Source organism: Haemaphysalis longicornis, unplaced genomic scaffold (genome assembly GCF_048455015.1).
Source record: "Haemaphysalis longicornis isolate Haplotype H1 unplaced genomic scaffold, Haemaphysalis longicornis Haplotype H1 scaffold_10, whole genome shotgun sequence".
Lineage (NCBI taxonomy): Eukaryota > Metazoa > Arthropoda > Arachnida > Ixodida > Ixodidae > Haemaphysalis > Haemaphysalis longicornis.
Window position 1 is genome coordinate 87,297,132 of NW_027526204.1, and position 16,949 is coordinate 87,314,080.

At 46.7% G+C, this 16,949-nt stretch overlaps 1 protein-coding gene across 1 annotated transcript in view; it reads left to right on the forward strand.

The window, feature by feature from the left end:
- The window catches only part of Stan (Protocadherin-like wing polarity protein stan), a 64,249-nt gene that overhangs the window by 22,204 nt on the left and 25,096 nt on the right, over positions 1-16,949 (forward strand). The window contains exons 10-19 of the mRNA XM_077691582.1: positions 34-198; positions 2,440-2,594; positions 5,046-5,212; positions 6,711-6,857; positions 7,511-7,612; positions 8,840-9,002; positions 9,597-9,859; positions 11,425-11,608; positions 13,436-13,537; positions 15,322-15,825. Coding sequence (XP_077547708.1) covers positions 34-198; positions 2,440-2,594; positions 5,046-5,212; positions 6,711-6,857; positions 7,511-7,612; positions 8,840-9,002; positions 9,597-9,859; positions 11,425-11,608; positions 13,436-13,537; positions 15,322-15,825 — 1,952 coding nt within the window. The remainder of the gene's footprint in view (positions 1-33; positions 199-2,439; positions 2,595-5,045; positions 5,213-6,710; positions 6,858-7,510; positions 7,613-8,839; positions 9,003-9,596; positions 9,860-11,424; positions 11,609-13,435; positions 13,538-15,321; positions 15,826-16,949) is intronic.

Below are 16,949 nucleotides of genomic sequence, written 5' to 3' on the forward strand. Positions count from 1 at the left end.
GTTTACTGTTTTTCCGAACGTTCTCCCCCGCAGATGCGCAGACGTGATGCAGACGTGTTATCGCTTCCTGGACTTGACCGGCCCTCTGCAAATTGGTGGCCTGCCTGACCTGCCGACGCATTTCCCCGTCTCGCAGATGCACTTTGTGGGATGCATACGTGACCTCTACGTTGATCACCAGCTTGTCGATCTTAACAAGTGAGGCTTCTTTGCCTTTTTGGGAAATGGCATCATCGGGCCCTAAAGGGGGGCCATTGTGCACATATTTCTGATCATCTAACCTGGTTTTTGCATGTTGAGAATTTAATTAACAGCTCTAATCGCATGTTAGGCTACGTACGCCGCAATTTTCGTTCCGCACCGGTCTCTTTAAAAACACTGTTGTGCAACACTTTCGTTGGGTCAAAACTTGAATACGCACCTTCTATTTGGGACCCCAGCTCTGAAACTCTCATTAAATCATTAGAACTTGTCCAGAACAACGCCGCTCGTTTCAGTCTTCACAATTACAGCAGAACAGCTAGTGCTATATCCATGAAAAATTCCTTACAGCTACCTCATCTGACTACTTGCCGCAAATACAGTAGACTTTGCTTGTTTCATAAAATTTATTGCCGCAACTCCTTTTTACGCACAGCCCTCATTTCCCCACCTTCGTATGTTTTGTCCCGCACTGACCTCCCTCACAGAGTAGGCATTATGACATGCCTAACTAACACTTGTTGTCAGTCATTCATTCCTCGCACATTGAATGAATGGAACCACTTTCCCGGTCAAATTACTGGCATCCAAGATAACGAACGCTTCCGCGCTGCATTATTAACAATGTAACAGGTGTTAAGCGAACACGTATAATTGTTGTTGCTGCTGCACTTTGTTTTATTTCTTCGTTGTATTGCTCCCCCTACATGAGTCCCCACTCCCCTCTGTAATGCCCTTGGCCTTGATGGTAAAATAAATAAATAAATAAATAAATAAATAAATAAATAAATAAATAAATAAAGTGGGGACACTGGTCTTAAGATGTTTATTAGACAGACTGCTTTGTTCCTGTAGCAATGATACCATATTATCTTCAAACTTCAAATTGATATAATCGAAACATTGAAGAAAACAGATAAACAGTGGTGACTCCCAGCCACTTTCTAGCGAGGTCTTTCTGATGTCACCGAACATTGTTAATGTGATTGGCAGCCCCTTATCAAATCCACCACCAAGAAACATGGCTATGTAATTCTATAGGGGGCCTCTAGTTCCATTTGATCGTATCACTTCAGTGCTAAGACTGTGGTGGTGACATTTTGGATGCAGGAAAACAAATTTCTTGTAGCGGCGTCGTGGGTGGAACTTCCATTTATCTTCCATGCTGGCGTAGTCCCCAAGGAATTTTACTGCCATGCGCAAGGCGTAAATTTTGATTTCCAACGGGTGAAGGAAAAAAAAAAAATCAGGCACCCCTCTGTCTAACGACGGCGATGGTTGAACGCCAAGCTGTTTCGTGATGGATTATCATCACCTTTACACCGTGAGGTGCAGGATTTTTCTGTCTAATTTTGCACGTCCATGCTCCCCTCTCCAAATCCAAACTACTTTGACCACGTCGAAACGGACCAGCTGGATAGACGCTCGCTTCATAACGCAAGGGACTCAAGTTCAGTTCTTGCCACGGAAAGCGTTTTTTTTTTTTTTTTCCACTTCATTCGTTTTTGCGTTACAGACGCCGTCAGCGAGAACACTAAAGATTCTCTTTAAAATTTGTCTTTGCATGAGATTTTGATGGAACAGAATATCCATCCTGGGGCTAAGGTAATTTCAAACAAATACACCTCTGAGCCTCAAGGTGTCTGGCACACTTTTATTTATTTATTTATTCGAGATATGTTATAGGCCCAGGGGGGGCATAGAGTAAGGGGGAGCACATAATGTCAATGGAAGGAACGCAAAAATAATAGACACCGCTAGGCAAAACTAACAAATAATAAGCCAACTGTATCAAACACACACACACGCACACGCATGCACGCGCGCACGCACGCAATCGTCGAACATATGCGCAAGCCTCGAAATGTCAAGTGGCGTTAGCAGAAATTTTGTTTGACCAAAAGTAAACAGTACCATACAGGACACGATAGGGCTACAAATGAACTTTGCTACATCTACACGATACTACATCTACACACTACATCTACAGCTACACGATAGGGCTACAAATGGACAGTTGCTGAAGGTGATAAACAGCTTACTAGTAAAAAAATACAAACACACTAAATGTATGTGAAAGGTTGTGGCGCATAATATACAGACACTTGCGCTAAACCCCGTTTTGCCATCTTTCAAACTGCAGTCTTCTCCATTTATAGTACTCTTGTTCCCTTACATCGGCTTCAGTTTTGCTGGGGTTCACCACCGCTGCGTGTCGTCACGTTTCGCGACCTGCAGGTTTGTTGCCAACAACGCGACGACCGCTGGCTGTCACGAGCGGCGCGGCTTCTGCCACACCCGGCCATGTCAGAACGGGGGAACCTGCTCGGAGGGCTGGAACACCTTTGTCTGCAACTGTCCACTGGGATTCGGCGGACGCGACTGCAGCGAAGGTGAGACTACATTTCAAAGGAAGTAGCACAAAAAAGGTTCAGCAATCCAATCCAATCCAATCCAGTCCAATCCAATCTGGTCCAGCCCAGTCACTGCTCCTCGCGCATGCGCAGCATGGCTCTCCAGGAGCCACGCAAAACGGCTATCAAGCGGCTCTTGCGCACTGCCAGACTCGGCTACTGCGCAACAGAGGCACGCAGCTGGGCACGCGCCGGCGCCAGTGCGTCTGCCGCGGCTATGACGTCACTCCTCTGGAATGCGCAGACTGGCGAATGTGCAGACCCAATTCTCTGCACTAACGTACTCCAATTGGATGTGATTGTATAATCCAATTTAATCCAATCCAATGCTCTTCGCACTTGCGCAGCATGGCCCTTCAAGGTCCACGCGAAACTGCTCAACCTCGACCAGTGTAGCTTACGCTACAAAAGACAGGTACGGAGACAACAGGACAAGAAATGTGCTTGGCAGTCCTTGTCGTCTTGTCTCTGTCCCCGTTTTTTTTTTTTTTTTTTTTGCATATTGTTAAGGGGCTTTTTTTGGAACCAAGTCTTTTTTTCTTGGTGGAAACCAGAAAAACCGGTTTTGCCTTCCAGGCCCAAACTTCAAACAGTTGTAACTTCTGCTGCAGACCAGATAGAATGAGAATGTTAGTCTTACTGCACTCCTTGATTTGTGCACAGTTTACTGGTACCTTGTTCAGCTGCATCCCTCCAGCAGTTTTTTTTACAAAGGCTGTCAAAATTGAAACATAAAAATCGAAATAAATTTGAATATAGTTGTTTTACACAAACTAATTTTATATCTACAATCAGAATGAAAAACTAATATACCCCCCAGTTTTTACTGTTATAACTGTAAAAATAAAGCTTTTGGTCAAAGACCCACGTAGCCTCTTAAATTATGTGCCAACACACCCAATTTGCAACGTGAGACTATCTCTCGCAACCTGATGCAGGTTGCACACTTGTCAACGCTCAATCTTCAGTTGGTCGATTCAGTTGGTTGGTTGGTTGGTTTCGTTGTTCATTTCTAGTGCGGAAGCATAATTGTAGTTTGGCAGCACAAAGCAGAAGCAGTGTAAGATCCTACCATATGAACCAAATTTTAAGTCAAGGGGGAGTATAGGTTGACCACTTAAAATTAAAGGGGCCCTGCAACACTTTCGATAAACACTTTAACCGTTTCCTTCACATCTGGAAGCATTGTGGAAGGTATAATTATCGCCAGCATGAAGCAACACTGTGAGATTTCCTTGTCGCAGCAGATACGCCTTCCATTTCTGGTTTCCTTTTTTTGGTGATTTTTTTAAAGTGGCTACCGCATCCATTTAATGCTGCAACTGGAATGAAGCCAGCCAATTGCCGACGTAATCCGAGCGCTCAAAGGATGTCAAGGCTCGGGAAAGAGAGAAAAATCTTTTGAGCAAGTTTCTAAGTTATCTGATGGGCATAAGCAGCAATTTTCGGCTGAGGTACTTTATGGCCTCATATTCTAAGCACTGGCTGTGCTTGTTGACCACGTTCTCAAAGCATTCAGGATTTAGATAAAAGAGTTGTAAAAAGTGTTGCGGGGTCTCTTTAATAATTTCAGGTGAACGGAAAAACATTGGCCAATGACTGCCATGTGAGACGAGGGGGGACTTTTTCTTTTTTCTGCAAATTTTTATGGGAAAAATCTCTACCTACATTCCATTTTATACCATAATTTAGTAAGTTAAGAGTCGCATTCTATGTAGTTCATAGCTTTTATCAGTATGGCGGGAAAGATTAACAGCCGAGCAGTGTGTCAGTTACTAGAAAAAAAAAACAGAAAAGAGGAGGGATGCTAACGTGATCAGCTTAATTAAGAAAAAAAAAAAAAAAGCCGTTCCACTCAATGTGAAAGCTGTCGGAAGTGCAGAGCAGTGATTCGCCATAGTGGGCTGTGTGCCGTTATTCGCTCACAGCTACCACCCAATGCACTTCAAATTTCCCGCCTTCTCAGTGCTCACGTGCTCCCTGCCTGAAACTGCACCAGCACGAGTTCTGTTTCTTTTGTGCTTGCTTTTCCTCCTGCACGTGCCGGCGCAGCACTGCCACTTCTTTTCGCTTACTATCGTAAAAACCAACCCAACGAGCATTCGTAACTGAACGTGGGTGCTGCCGGTTAATTGCATATATTTTGCCGCAAATGTACCTGCAGTTTTCTTTGTGCTAAGGAACGGGGAGATGTATGACAAGTGCCAGCGGTTCACGAGTTTCGAATGCTCGTGACTGTATAAACTGCTTGGCTTTCGAAGCCTCTGGGTTACGCCGCGATGGCAGCCGCTACTACAGAACGCTGTGTAGCCCTACGTGGGTCCAGCCAGTGAGCTACGACGACAAGGCGAGCGCCTAAAGTGCTCGGCACTCAGAAGTGTCCTTCACTTGCGAGGCTGTTCTAACTCCCAACTCCCCTTTTTGTGGCAGGTGTGGAACCCGTACGTCGCTTTGATGGCGATGGCTACCTGGTCTTCAACCCCCTGCTGCGCCCCATCCAGTTCCCCTGGTCCCTGGGGCTTACGTTTCGCACACGAGCCACCGCCGGTCTTCTCATTCACGTCCACGTTGGACAGAGCTCACAGATGTCCCTGCACGTGCGTACATCCATCACTCGGAAGACACTAATGCAGTAATGAGATGTTGAAAAACTCCAAGGTGTTTTTAGCTATCACCAAAGAGACGCGAAGGCGAAAGCCTTGACATGTACACACTGCGTGGCGTCTTTGGGGCAGTTGAGGTCAGAGCGGGGTCATGCGCGTGACCCACTAGCAGGGAGACACTAGCAAAACTGTCATTTCAGCAATTATTCAAGATTTGGAAGATACCTATGGGTGTCCCGTCAGCTAGGAGCAGGCATCTGGGCCCAACCACTGGTTAATGACATGGCTGGTCTTCGTTCACACTTCCAGGCCTCCTGTGGGCACGCGGTATTTTTGGTACATATCGCATCCTCAAGTTTTGAGTCGACTCTCTGCTCAATCTTTTCAAGGGTGCTTAAACGTACCTCCCCATGAGACACATAACGCTTCCGCTTTATTACTTGCCAACACGTGCTCCTCTGCTGTCATCTCCCTAATAAGGTGAAGAGGCATGACATGCCATTATCCCTATGGGACTATGATTGTACTCGTGGTACGAGTAGCCAGTCGTGGTTGTGATGACAATGCGTTGTGATGTAGGTTTGAAGGTACAACGTTGGCATAGCACAGAGGGGCTCTAGCAGGGGAGCAGGTTATTGAATCGCTAATTTCTGAGCTCAGGTATGCAAAAAAAGGTTGTGGCCGCCACAGATGTCGCTCAGTAGAGCTTAATTATAAACTACACTCATCCTCAGGAAGCTTCACCCACCAAAACGTGTTAAAGTCAGCGGCACGTTGTTGGTCGTGCTATGACTGCCCCAGAGAAAGGCTGTGGCTACTTCCATGAGTATTTCGAAGTAAAGCTTATAAGCCGTCAATTTTCAGCGGGACTTGACATTTGATCGCACTTGCAGGCGGAAAACTCAATGACGGGATGAGATAACTTAGACGCAAAGGAAATGGATTCAGATGCTATGCGACAGAAGTGGGTGGAATACTCTGTGGGAGAAGCCTTTGTCGATGGGCTGACCGTGACAACGAGTTGCGCACGTGATACCTATTCTCGCGCGCATAACCCGCCCCTGCATATAATCTGCACCCTCACTTTCAGCTCGCCAGAAAAAAAAAAAAAAATCGCGTATTGCCCGCACATTTGATACAGGAAAGGCTACACCAAAGCTACTGCTCAAGCAACACATCCCGTACTATGTAAACAGAAAAAGCGCATATTTAGCAAGTAGAATAGACTGACTGCAAGGCGAAAGTCACAATTCGCTAATAAAATTCAGTTGTAAGAGTGCGGCTGTTCTTGTTTTTTCTTGTGTTTTGCGCAATCGCTGCCATGGAAGGCTTAGTCAGTGTTAATGTCTAGTTGTGCCGGGAAGCTGCACTAAAGAAAAACCCCGTGTATTATCCGCGCCCCTACTTTGCCACAGAAATTTCCGCATTTTTGGTGTGGGTTATACGCACGAAAATACGGTAAGTGCCCACATCGTGTGACACTCTGTCTCAGGTTGAGCAAGGCCAGCTGAGGTACACCATCGATGGAGAGAGCGTCACCCTGGAGGACATTCGGGTCAACGACGGCCGCTGGCACAACGTGGCCGTCAAATGGATGGTGGGCGACGTGTGGCTCAGCTTGGATTACGGCCAGTACGAGGTGCGTGCGTGTTTCCGTCTTCAAATGCGCGCAAAAGAGAGTTTCATAGTAGCATATACCCGAGTTACTCAATATACACCTGTTGCAAAACTTTCCATAGCTTGTTTTGCACGTCAAAAAAAAAAAAAAAAGTAGCCCTGCGGTGTATGGCTTTCTATCAATTTTTTTCACAGCGCTTTGTTGACTTGTCACAAGAAAGGCAAAGCTTAGCTCTACTCAGCTGCTTTAGCTTATTTCTTCTCATATAATAGTCTGAGCGGAACAAATATGTCCATGCTACATGGTTTTAGTGCTTGAGGCTTTACAGGGGTTAGCATGCATGTCTATGTTGCAGTAGTGTGGCTCGACCAAAGTCCTCTTCCTCGTTATGATCATCAAACGAAATACCCTCGTTCATTGGCATTCTGTCGTTCTCCGAAAATCGGGATGATATGCCACGTCACAATTTTTACAAAAGAGACACGGGATCTTGGTTATGCTTGTCATAACATCCTCACACTTGGTTCATATGATCGGCACCAAAGGACGTCACGGGATCTACGTCAGAGGGCATAATTTCTCTTTCGCCCGAATCCATGTAAAGCTTCGCCAGTGACAATCACTGCAAATAAACCCGCCACCACGTTTCCTTTTTGCTTACTCAACGCTTGCAGGTGTCCAAGGAGTTTGCGGCGGCAATCCAGGGATTGTATGTGGGCAAGGTTTCGCTCGGAGGGCTTGAGGAAGGCGGTGCCAACTTCTACGGCTGCATTCAGGTAACCACATCACCACTAAATTCCACCCCCAACCGCCCCCTTGTTAGTATATGAAACAAGAAAAACTATTCGGACGCGGGTTCAATTCCAGGCCGCGTGTTTCCTAACGCTTCGCTGCACAGAGCATCCACGTGACATGTGCGATGTCACTGCATGCGCTATTCGTTTGAGCGCCTGCTAAAAGGAACCCACAGTTCTGGCTCTCGTAGCCTCAACGTAGAGCATTGAGTATTTGTGCTGACGGCTTGGGTTCGAGTTCCAGCAGGTCTATCTCTTAGTTCTTGTTCATTGCCTTTTTTTTTTTTCTAAATTTAATTTTTTCTAAACTCAAATCTAGGCGTCGTTTTTGTTAGTGATGGGGATTTGGTATGTTTTAGGTCGCTTTAGGTTTGGGGTGCAGCCAATGACTGCGTTGAATTACTGTTCTCCATCTCGCGAACAGGCATGTCACGTGGATGCTCTGTGCAGCGAAGCGTTTTGAGATACGCTTCCCGGCAGCGGCGGCTGCTTTTCTGATGGAGGCGAAAAGCAAAAACGCTCCTGTGTTCGAGATTTCGGCGCGCGTTAAAGATCCCCAGGCGGTCAAAACTAATCCGGAGCCCCTCCACTACGGCGCTCCTTATCGCCTGTGTAGCGTCGGCGCGTTAAACACTACAATCAATCAACAGTCAAGAAAAACTTTCCAAAGTCAACTAATTGTCACTGCTCACTCCTTTCTAATTGTTTTGTTTTTACTCTTATCGTTACTTTGTTACCGCAATCGCAATGAACCTGTTTGCAAGCCTGGTGTGAATGTGAGCATTTTAGATATGGTGGATGTGTGCATCGCATCGCACGTGGGCGGCAGAATCAGGGAGTAACCTTAGCACTGTTTCCACGTTTTGCTTCATAGCTTACGGCTGCATGCATGCTGTCAGTCAAGTTGCACTTACAGCTCTACGCTTGGAGTTCAACACGTTTCATTGACCACCAGGGCACACATCTCATTGCTGCCGGCAAATCGTTTTAATGACCTCTCCCCTGTACTGTCCTAGTTCAAGCAGATGAAATCCATGCCCATCTTCAACGTATTTTATTTTTAATGGAAGGTGAACATCTACCTAAAGGAGTGGTCACTAATTGTCAGCTCGGACTGCTTCAACATGGAAAGTGTTTGGTCATTGCTGGTTCAGGCTTCCAGCGGCGAGGGTTTTTGGTAACGGCAGCCCATCTTGGAACAACGCGCAGGACGTTCGCATCGGCACCAGCAAGGAGGCCTGGCTACGTCCCGTGATGGAGCAAAACGTCCGAGACGGCTGTCACGTGTCAGACCCGTGCCTTTCGAGCCCTTGCCCCCAGCACAGCACGTGTGTCGATGCCTGGGAGGAGTTTGAGTGCCGATGTGACGCCGGTGAGGCAGCTGTCTCCTGTTATTTCTTTCCGTATGCAGTAGAACCCTTCGCTGATATGTTCTCGGTTCATACAATTTCCCAGTTACTTTGCTCTCAATTCTGCACACTGCAAATTCCCCATAGTGTGTTTCTTACTGGATAGTATGCTTTCCTGGGGCGGGATTCTCGTAACTGTCCCTTTTGAAAACGTCCCTTTTGTGTCCTTTTCATCGTGACGTACTTCCGGTTAAGCAGTAAGTGTTGGCAGTAGGTTTGCCGTGCTTGCATTACGTCACTTCCGGTTGTTTGCTTTTAGCCAATCAGGGCTCGCCAAAAGGGACACTTTTGAAAGGGACGCAAAAGGGACAAAACTCGAGAATACCGCCCCTGGATTGTACGTTTCTTCCTCACTTTTTTTTTTAAGACGAGACATGGCTCTAAAACAAATTTTTCGAATTTTTAAGCAAGCTCTGTGAAACTCGTCAGTCTTGCTGTTTTTTCCCACTGATGTCAAATATGCCGTTATTTTTTGAATAAGTCAATTAGTTCCCAAGATAATTAGAGATAATTAGTCATTTTGACTCCCCCCCCCCCCCCCCCCCCCCCTCGTGCAGGCTATGTGGGCGAGCAGTGCACGGCGGCGTGCAGTCTGGACCCGTGTGACCCAGAGTCCAAGTGCCTCGTCTCGGAAAAGGACCCCGGCGGCTTCCGGTGCCAGTGTGGCGAAAACCGGTGGGGTCGGTACTGCACCGAGGCCAGCGCGCAGCCCTGCCCCTTCAACTGGTGGGGCTACCCCGTGTGCGGACCCTGCCACTGCCCCGTCGAGCGGGGCTACCACGCCGACTGCAACAAGACCACCGGAGAGTGCTACTGCGAGGTGTGCACCCTCGCCTCTCGCGCTGCCGTTTTTGCAGCGGAGCTGCTATAGGCTGATGCGCCCAGTTTCTTCTGTGCGCAGACTGAAAAAAGCCGTTCCCCTTTTGCCACTTTAGCCCGGCAGCCACTCCTTTCGGCCACCTTCTTGCCTCCGGCACTTCATATTGTGAACTAAAGTGGCATTTATTGCCCCTGAGAAAATTCCTTCCCAGCAGTGCATCTGTATTTAGAAGTGAAGCTGTCTTAAGGTGGGACGCTGCTCTTAAAAAAACTTTGTTAATTTTTAAATAAACTCTGTGAAACTTGCCAGTCTTGCTGCTTTCCTCCCACTGATTTCAAATGTGACATTATTTTCTGAGTCGGTCAGTTAGTTCCCAAGATAATTAGAGATCATTAGTCATTTTTGGAGGAACAATAGACAAAACAGGGTTGGTCATAAAACTGTTATCTTACTCATTTTCCAACACTATGAACCAGGGTGAGTGCAATAAGAGAATCCATTTTTCGATGCATCGCTTGGAACTAATTTTACAGCTCGTTAAACTTCGGTGGCACCAGTGGCAAGGAACCATTTCAAATGCCCATTTCAAACACCAAAGTTCAATGAGCTGTATTCAAACACCCCGGGAAATTATTTCGGGAAATAATTGACCAACTAAAAAAGTAATGCCATATTTGGAATCAGTGGGGAAAAAGCAGCAAGTCTGACAAGTTTCACAGAGTTTACTTAAAAATTAAAAGAAATAGTTTTAAGAGCCACGTCCCCCCCTTAAAAGATTGGAGCAAGTTTGGCCTCTGTAATCTGGCTTTCCCACATTGTGGGTTGCACAGTGAAGCCCACTCATAAGAGGTAGGCGGCAATGGGCACGAAGGCGGCGGAAGGAGATCATTGACAACGGTCGGGGTGTGGACGCCAAGCGCAAGCGTGATGCCCGTCGAGGGCCCCGATTACGGCGAGGTGGAAGGTGCACGATGTCGGTGGGAGTGCAATCCCGCTGAACATTTTGCCGCCAGAGCAACGGCGCAGTTTGAGCGGGAATTTGTGGCCAGCCAATAACCCCAAAACAGCTCCACTGTTCATCCCCCTTCGCATAGTGGAATGACGCTTAATTCTTCAACAATCTGCATTTCTGAGGGTGTTCGTGTAGCCGACACTGAATGCGTGCGTATGTGGTCGGTGACATCGTCGCCGAGCGTAGCAGAACAGAAAATCGACCATAGTGCAGTGCCCCCTAATTAAGTTACCCATTGCTTACTCCAGTGTTGTGCCTGTATGCCGCATTTGGTACCGGTACAGCTTAGTACAATACCCGCTAGTTATGGTACCCACTGCTTGCCCCAGTGTCTTACCTGCTACGTCCCACCCGATACCAGTGCAGCACCCGGTACTGGTACAGTACACTGTGCAGATGACTACCGTTTGTGGTACCCCTAGGACGGTACCAGGCACCACTGCGGATCTGGAGAAGGCATGAAATCAATGATTCGTAGCTTCACGGTCTTCGAAGTGTACGTGTGTGGAACTTTCGTACCGACTTCATTTTTTGGCGTGGTGTCCTTTGGCAGGAGAACCACTACCAGCCGGAAGACAGCGATGTGTGCTACCCGTGCGACTGCTACGCAAACGGATCGTACAGCAACCGGTGTCACCCCGTGACCGGCCAGTGTCGGTGTCGGCCAGGGGTCATAGGTCGCCAGTGCGACGCCTGTTCCAACAGGTTCGCCGAGGTCACGCTACGAGGCTGTGAAGGTTAGTTCCCTCTGTTTTATTAAGGTCATAATCATGGGTCTTTGATCAAAAACTTTATTTTTACAGTTATGGTGATAAAAATTGGAGGACATATGTAGGTATTCATTCTGGTTATATATATAAAATTTGTTTTTGTGTAAAACGAATATATTCAAACTGATTCAAATTTTTATATTTGATTTTCTGACAGATTTTGTAAAAAAACTGTCAGAGTGATGCAGCTGGACAAGGTGCCAGCGAACTGTGCATAAAACAAGGAGTTCAATAAGACTTACAGCATCATTCTATCCATGGGCGTCCGGAAGGGGGGCAAGGGGGGGCAACTGAAGTTCGGATATTTTTATGCACTACAAAAAAGGTGCACATCTTGGTTGGCCCATAATTAAAATAACTTTGCCCTGAAGGACAGAAGAGAGGAGAGGACGACACCGACGTTCTCTCCTTTGTCCCGTCCTTTAGCGCAAAGTTTTTTGAATGATGTACGTGAACCAACTAGCGCAACAATCCACGCTACTCAAATGATTAGCACACTGAGGTCCTGCGTATCTGTATGAAACGCCCTTCAGGACTGCGGTCAACATTGCACTTTAGACACTGACTAACATTGCCGGTCATGTGACGGCAGTGAAACAGACTGCCTGTGCTGGCTATTGAAGATAGCGAACAATTCTGAAAGGTTTGACGTTTTTTTTTTGTTTTTATAAACTCTAGATTTGTGCAGTCTTACCGCAAGAACTTCAGTTTTCGGACAAAGTTGCAGCTATATCTAGCAAAAAATCTTCACCGCTACACCTAGTAGGGAGAGTGTAACATCCTCCCGTGCCATCCCATCACCTTGTACACCCTTTCCTTCGAAATTGCGAAATGTCGGCACCACCCAAGCCCCGAAACAAAACCTATAAATCAGCCCCTCAAAACGCTTGTACGCCTGTACTGCATTGAAATCCAGGGAGGCAAGTGTATCTTTATTGCGTGAGCCATTTCAACAGACTTCATCACGCATGTCATCTCGCAATTTGCCCAGAAAAACCTGAGGCGTCTGCAGCTGCTATCCAAGGAAGATTGACGGAGTGCAGTTCTATGTATGTGAATGTATTGTACTGTGTGCTGGTGATCAGTTGGCGTGAGTCGAGAACCCTCACGCAGCGAGACTGGCCACTCTTTACAAAGTGACAGTAACTTTTCGCATTTTCTTTATTAACTTTATTTCTTTGTTAGGTAATGAAATCCAATGTGTATCCTCCAGGTCTGGTTCTAATTCGCTGTTTGTACTTTTTGTAACCACAAATAGCGCCTTTTTGGTGTTATCCAACCATACCCCCCCCTCCCCCGTTAATGGATGCTCCCCTTGCAAAAAGTTCTGCGGACGCCCTTGATTCTATCTTGTCTGTAGCAGAAGTTACGACCATTTGAAGTTTGGGCTTGGAAGGTTGGGAACCTTCCATCAAAGCTGGGAAGGTGGAAGGTGGGAAGCTATGTATCAAAAAACTGCCTCCTACAGTGCATTCACCATTGTTCATAGTGTTAGAGAATCTGAAGATTACAGTTTTATGACCAACATCTTTGTCTATTGTTCCTCGAAAAATGGCTAATTATCTCTAATTATCTTGGTAACTAGTTGACTTACTCAAAAAATAATGGCATATTTGAAATCAGTGGAAAAAAAAAAATGCAGCAAGATTGGCAAGTTTCACGGAGTTTACATGAAAATTAAAAGGAGCTGTTTTAAGACCCATGTCCCCCCTTTAATCAGTATGGTAGTGATATCAAGGGGGGAAAAATGTATCGTGCAGATTTAACGAGTCTCGTGTTTTTACAATTTGGCAGTCATCTACGATGGGTGCCCAAGGTCCTTCAGCGAACGAGTGTGGTGGGAACGAGCCCTTTTCAACCAAGAAGTAACACGGAGTTGCCCCAAGGGATCCCAAGGTGTGTGCTGCTACTACCATCTTCCCCCCTGGCGAGTCATTTGTTTAGCCACCTAGGTTTATGTCAATTAGGTTAATTTAATCTCATGCTAAATAAGTTTATTATGCTAATTGCACATAAATTCCTTGTTTTTCTCTTAGAACGCAAGATTGGGGTGTAGGATACGTGCAAAAGCAGGTTATATCTACGAAAATATGGTACTCCTTTCACAAGCAAGCCAATGCACGAGTGAGATTCATTTTTAACTTCTGTACTAAGAACAGGCGACTGTTTCTAGACATTTTTCTTTGACGATTGATAAAGCTGTCATTTGTTTACGCAGTCGTGTGTCAGGCTATACTTTGCGTCCAACTTGTAAAGTACAGTTTTCAATTTCACATGCCCGACGACCTTTACAGCACCTAAGGTCAGCAACTTCCCATTTTGTCTCTTGTAGAGAAGCAGCTCTTCTTGCGTGGTGCGAAACATCAATTAAGAACGGTGATAGACTGCACACTGCATAACACACCCTAAAACATAACTAACCACTGTTATTTTACAGAAAAATGAGTGCAGGTATTGATTTCGAACATTTCTTACACAAAAATTTCTCGACAGGAAAGAAAAATGCAGGATTGCGGTGGCACGAACTCAGGCCGTTACTCTCAGAACCAAAGACATAACCTCAAAGCCACAAAGATTGAACAGCGGACCCTCTTTAGCAGTTAGCCAGAAGGATGTTGCTTGTATTGAAGGGGAGCCAGTAGATGGCGCCAGGAGCTCTTACTTCAAACGCAGTAGTGTGTGTCAAATCAGAGATTCAATCAGGGCTAGAAGTAAATCAGTGGGCCGTGGGTCGATTGGCATTAGGAGCACACAGCAAAACAACAAATGAGGCAGTGCAGGGAGATATGGGATGGGCATCCTTCGAAGTGAGAGAAGCACAGAGCAAAATATGTTTTGAAGAACGACTTAGAAATATGGATGATCAGAGATGGGCGGCGAAAGTGTTACGGTATCTTTACATGAGAAGCGTGGACACACAATGGAGGAAAAGAACCAGAAGGCTCAGGACAAGTATATGAAACCTGGAAGTGCAGGGGAAACGACCAAGGCATTAAAAAATGAAGTGAAAGAAACAGAAACAACGACCTGGAAAAAGAGGATGGATGCGAAGAAGTCCTTAGATATCTACAGAATCGGGAAGCAGGAGATCACAAGGGAAAAATTATTCGATAGTACCAAAGGGAGTGCATTGCTTTTTGAAGCCCGAGCGGGTTGCTTGCGGACAAAAACGCTTATCCGCGAGCCGGTGCAGGAAGAACTATGCGCAGGCTGCGGAAATGAGCCAGAAACCATGCGACATATTGTAACGGAGTGCAAAAGTATCCGTCCAGTCCTCAGTGATGGAGCCATCCAGCTTCCGGAGGCCCTTAGCTTTAAGGTTAGCGGAAAAGTGAACTGGACAGCAGTAGAGGTTAGTAAAAGAAGGTTAGAATGTTGGTGGGAAAAGAGCAGAGAACAATCTGGGAAGACATGCGAACAAAGAAGTCAGACTAGCACAAAAATTTCGTAAAAGTATTTTCTTTTTATTTTGACATTATTTTTTTAATTTATTTTGTTTGTATTTTTTGGCGAGGTGATTGTACAGTGGCGTTGCGACTAAGGCCGCTGTGCAACGCCACCCCGTTACAAAGGGGAAGCCACTAAGCATCATCAGCATCATCATCATCATCTGTATCGCATACGAAATGGAATGACACGTAAGGTAAACCTCCTCCTTCATCGCTCTGTCTCCTACGCAGGCAAGGCGAACCGCGTCTGCGACCAGGAGGCCGGCTGGCTTGACCCAGACACCTTCAACTGCGTCTCGGACGCGTTCGCACCGCTGTCGGAACAACTCCGCGTGCTCGAGCGTGACAAGCTTCCCCTTAACACCTACAGCGCCGTGCGTGTGGCCAAACAACTGCGCGCGGCCACCAACGCGACCCACTCCGATCCCACGGGCCTGTACGGCACCGACGTCCTCCTGGCCTCCCGGATCCTCCACCACGTCCTCTCGTACGAGAACCACCAGGCGGGGCTGAACCTAACCCACCGGCAAGACCGCAACTTCATCCGGAATCTCGTGAGCGCGGCGAGCGTCATCCTGGACCCGCGCTACGCCCCCCACTGGGAGCGTGTTGCGGGGATCACGGGCCAGGGGCCGGCCCATCTGCTCAAGATGTTCGAGAAGTACGGCCACACTCTGGCGTCGAGCCGCCAGGATACGTACACCGACCCGTTTGAGATATCGGCGCCGAACGTGGGTGAGTGAGCAGTTGGTGTGGCGATTGATGTTGATACATACGTGGGTTAGTCGCTATCGTGTCTTAAAGGAGCACTGACACGAAAATTTTATGTTGCGCTTTTATTGCTTTTATCGATGCTTAATGGTCTGGCGAACCTGAAACAGCACTTGAAATACTTCAGCGCGCGATAGGTAATTACATTGAACGGCCTGAAAATCGTTTGTTTCGAATTCCCGCACTTTCATCCCGAACGGCGCATATGACAGAATCTCGGCCTGACCTCACCGCTTTGTGCGGACGTCACCGGCGCCTGCTTGAGAGGGTGTTGCGCCCGCTCACTGCTCGTGGGGCCGCGCGCGTGAAGTGACGTCACGAGTTTTTGGCGAGTGCTGTCGCGTCACTTCTTTTGGCTTCACGGGGTGATGTCACGCTGGTGTCCATTGGCTGAGTGCCACTCCGCACACTGCTCTGTCTGCGCGATAGATGAGATCCAATTGAACTATGTTCTTCGCGTCGCAGCCTACTCATATTTTAGCCAGGGTATTGTGTTGAGTGAAGGAAGCGAACTGTGCAATATTAACGCCGAAAATTGGTGTCTGTGCTCCTTTAAGAGGGCACACGGCTCTTTGATCAAAAACTTTATTTTTACAGTTATGATGATAAAAATTGGACGGCATATGTAGTTTTTCATTCTGGTTTTAGATATAAAATTTGTTTTTGTTATTCAAAGTGCCTCATTGTTGTCCGTGATTGTAGTTGTCCCATGTTTTCACGTCAGATTGTTCATGCCTGGAAAGCGAGGCACTGTTTAGTCGTTGCCTACGATTGCGGTACAGCAGCCCCAGTGCAAGTCTCTTTTTTTTTCAAATGCGTTTCGCGCCCATTCCGTATTCCAGAACTACCGCCTCATAGTGGTTCGGCGAGTGGGCTGCTGCGAATGAGAGCTGAAAAGTGCATTCTTCGTGTTGAAAAAGATCGTCATATAACTTCCGAACATGCGAAGAAGCCTCTGGTTTTTTGCACAAAAACCTATGAAAAATTGAGGCCTGTAAAAAAAAATTGATATTCGATATTCGATATCTTTTTTTTTCAGAATTCAATTTGACATTCAATTCGAAAGTTACTGTTTGGTATTCACACTC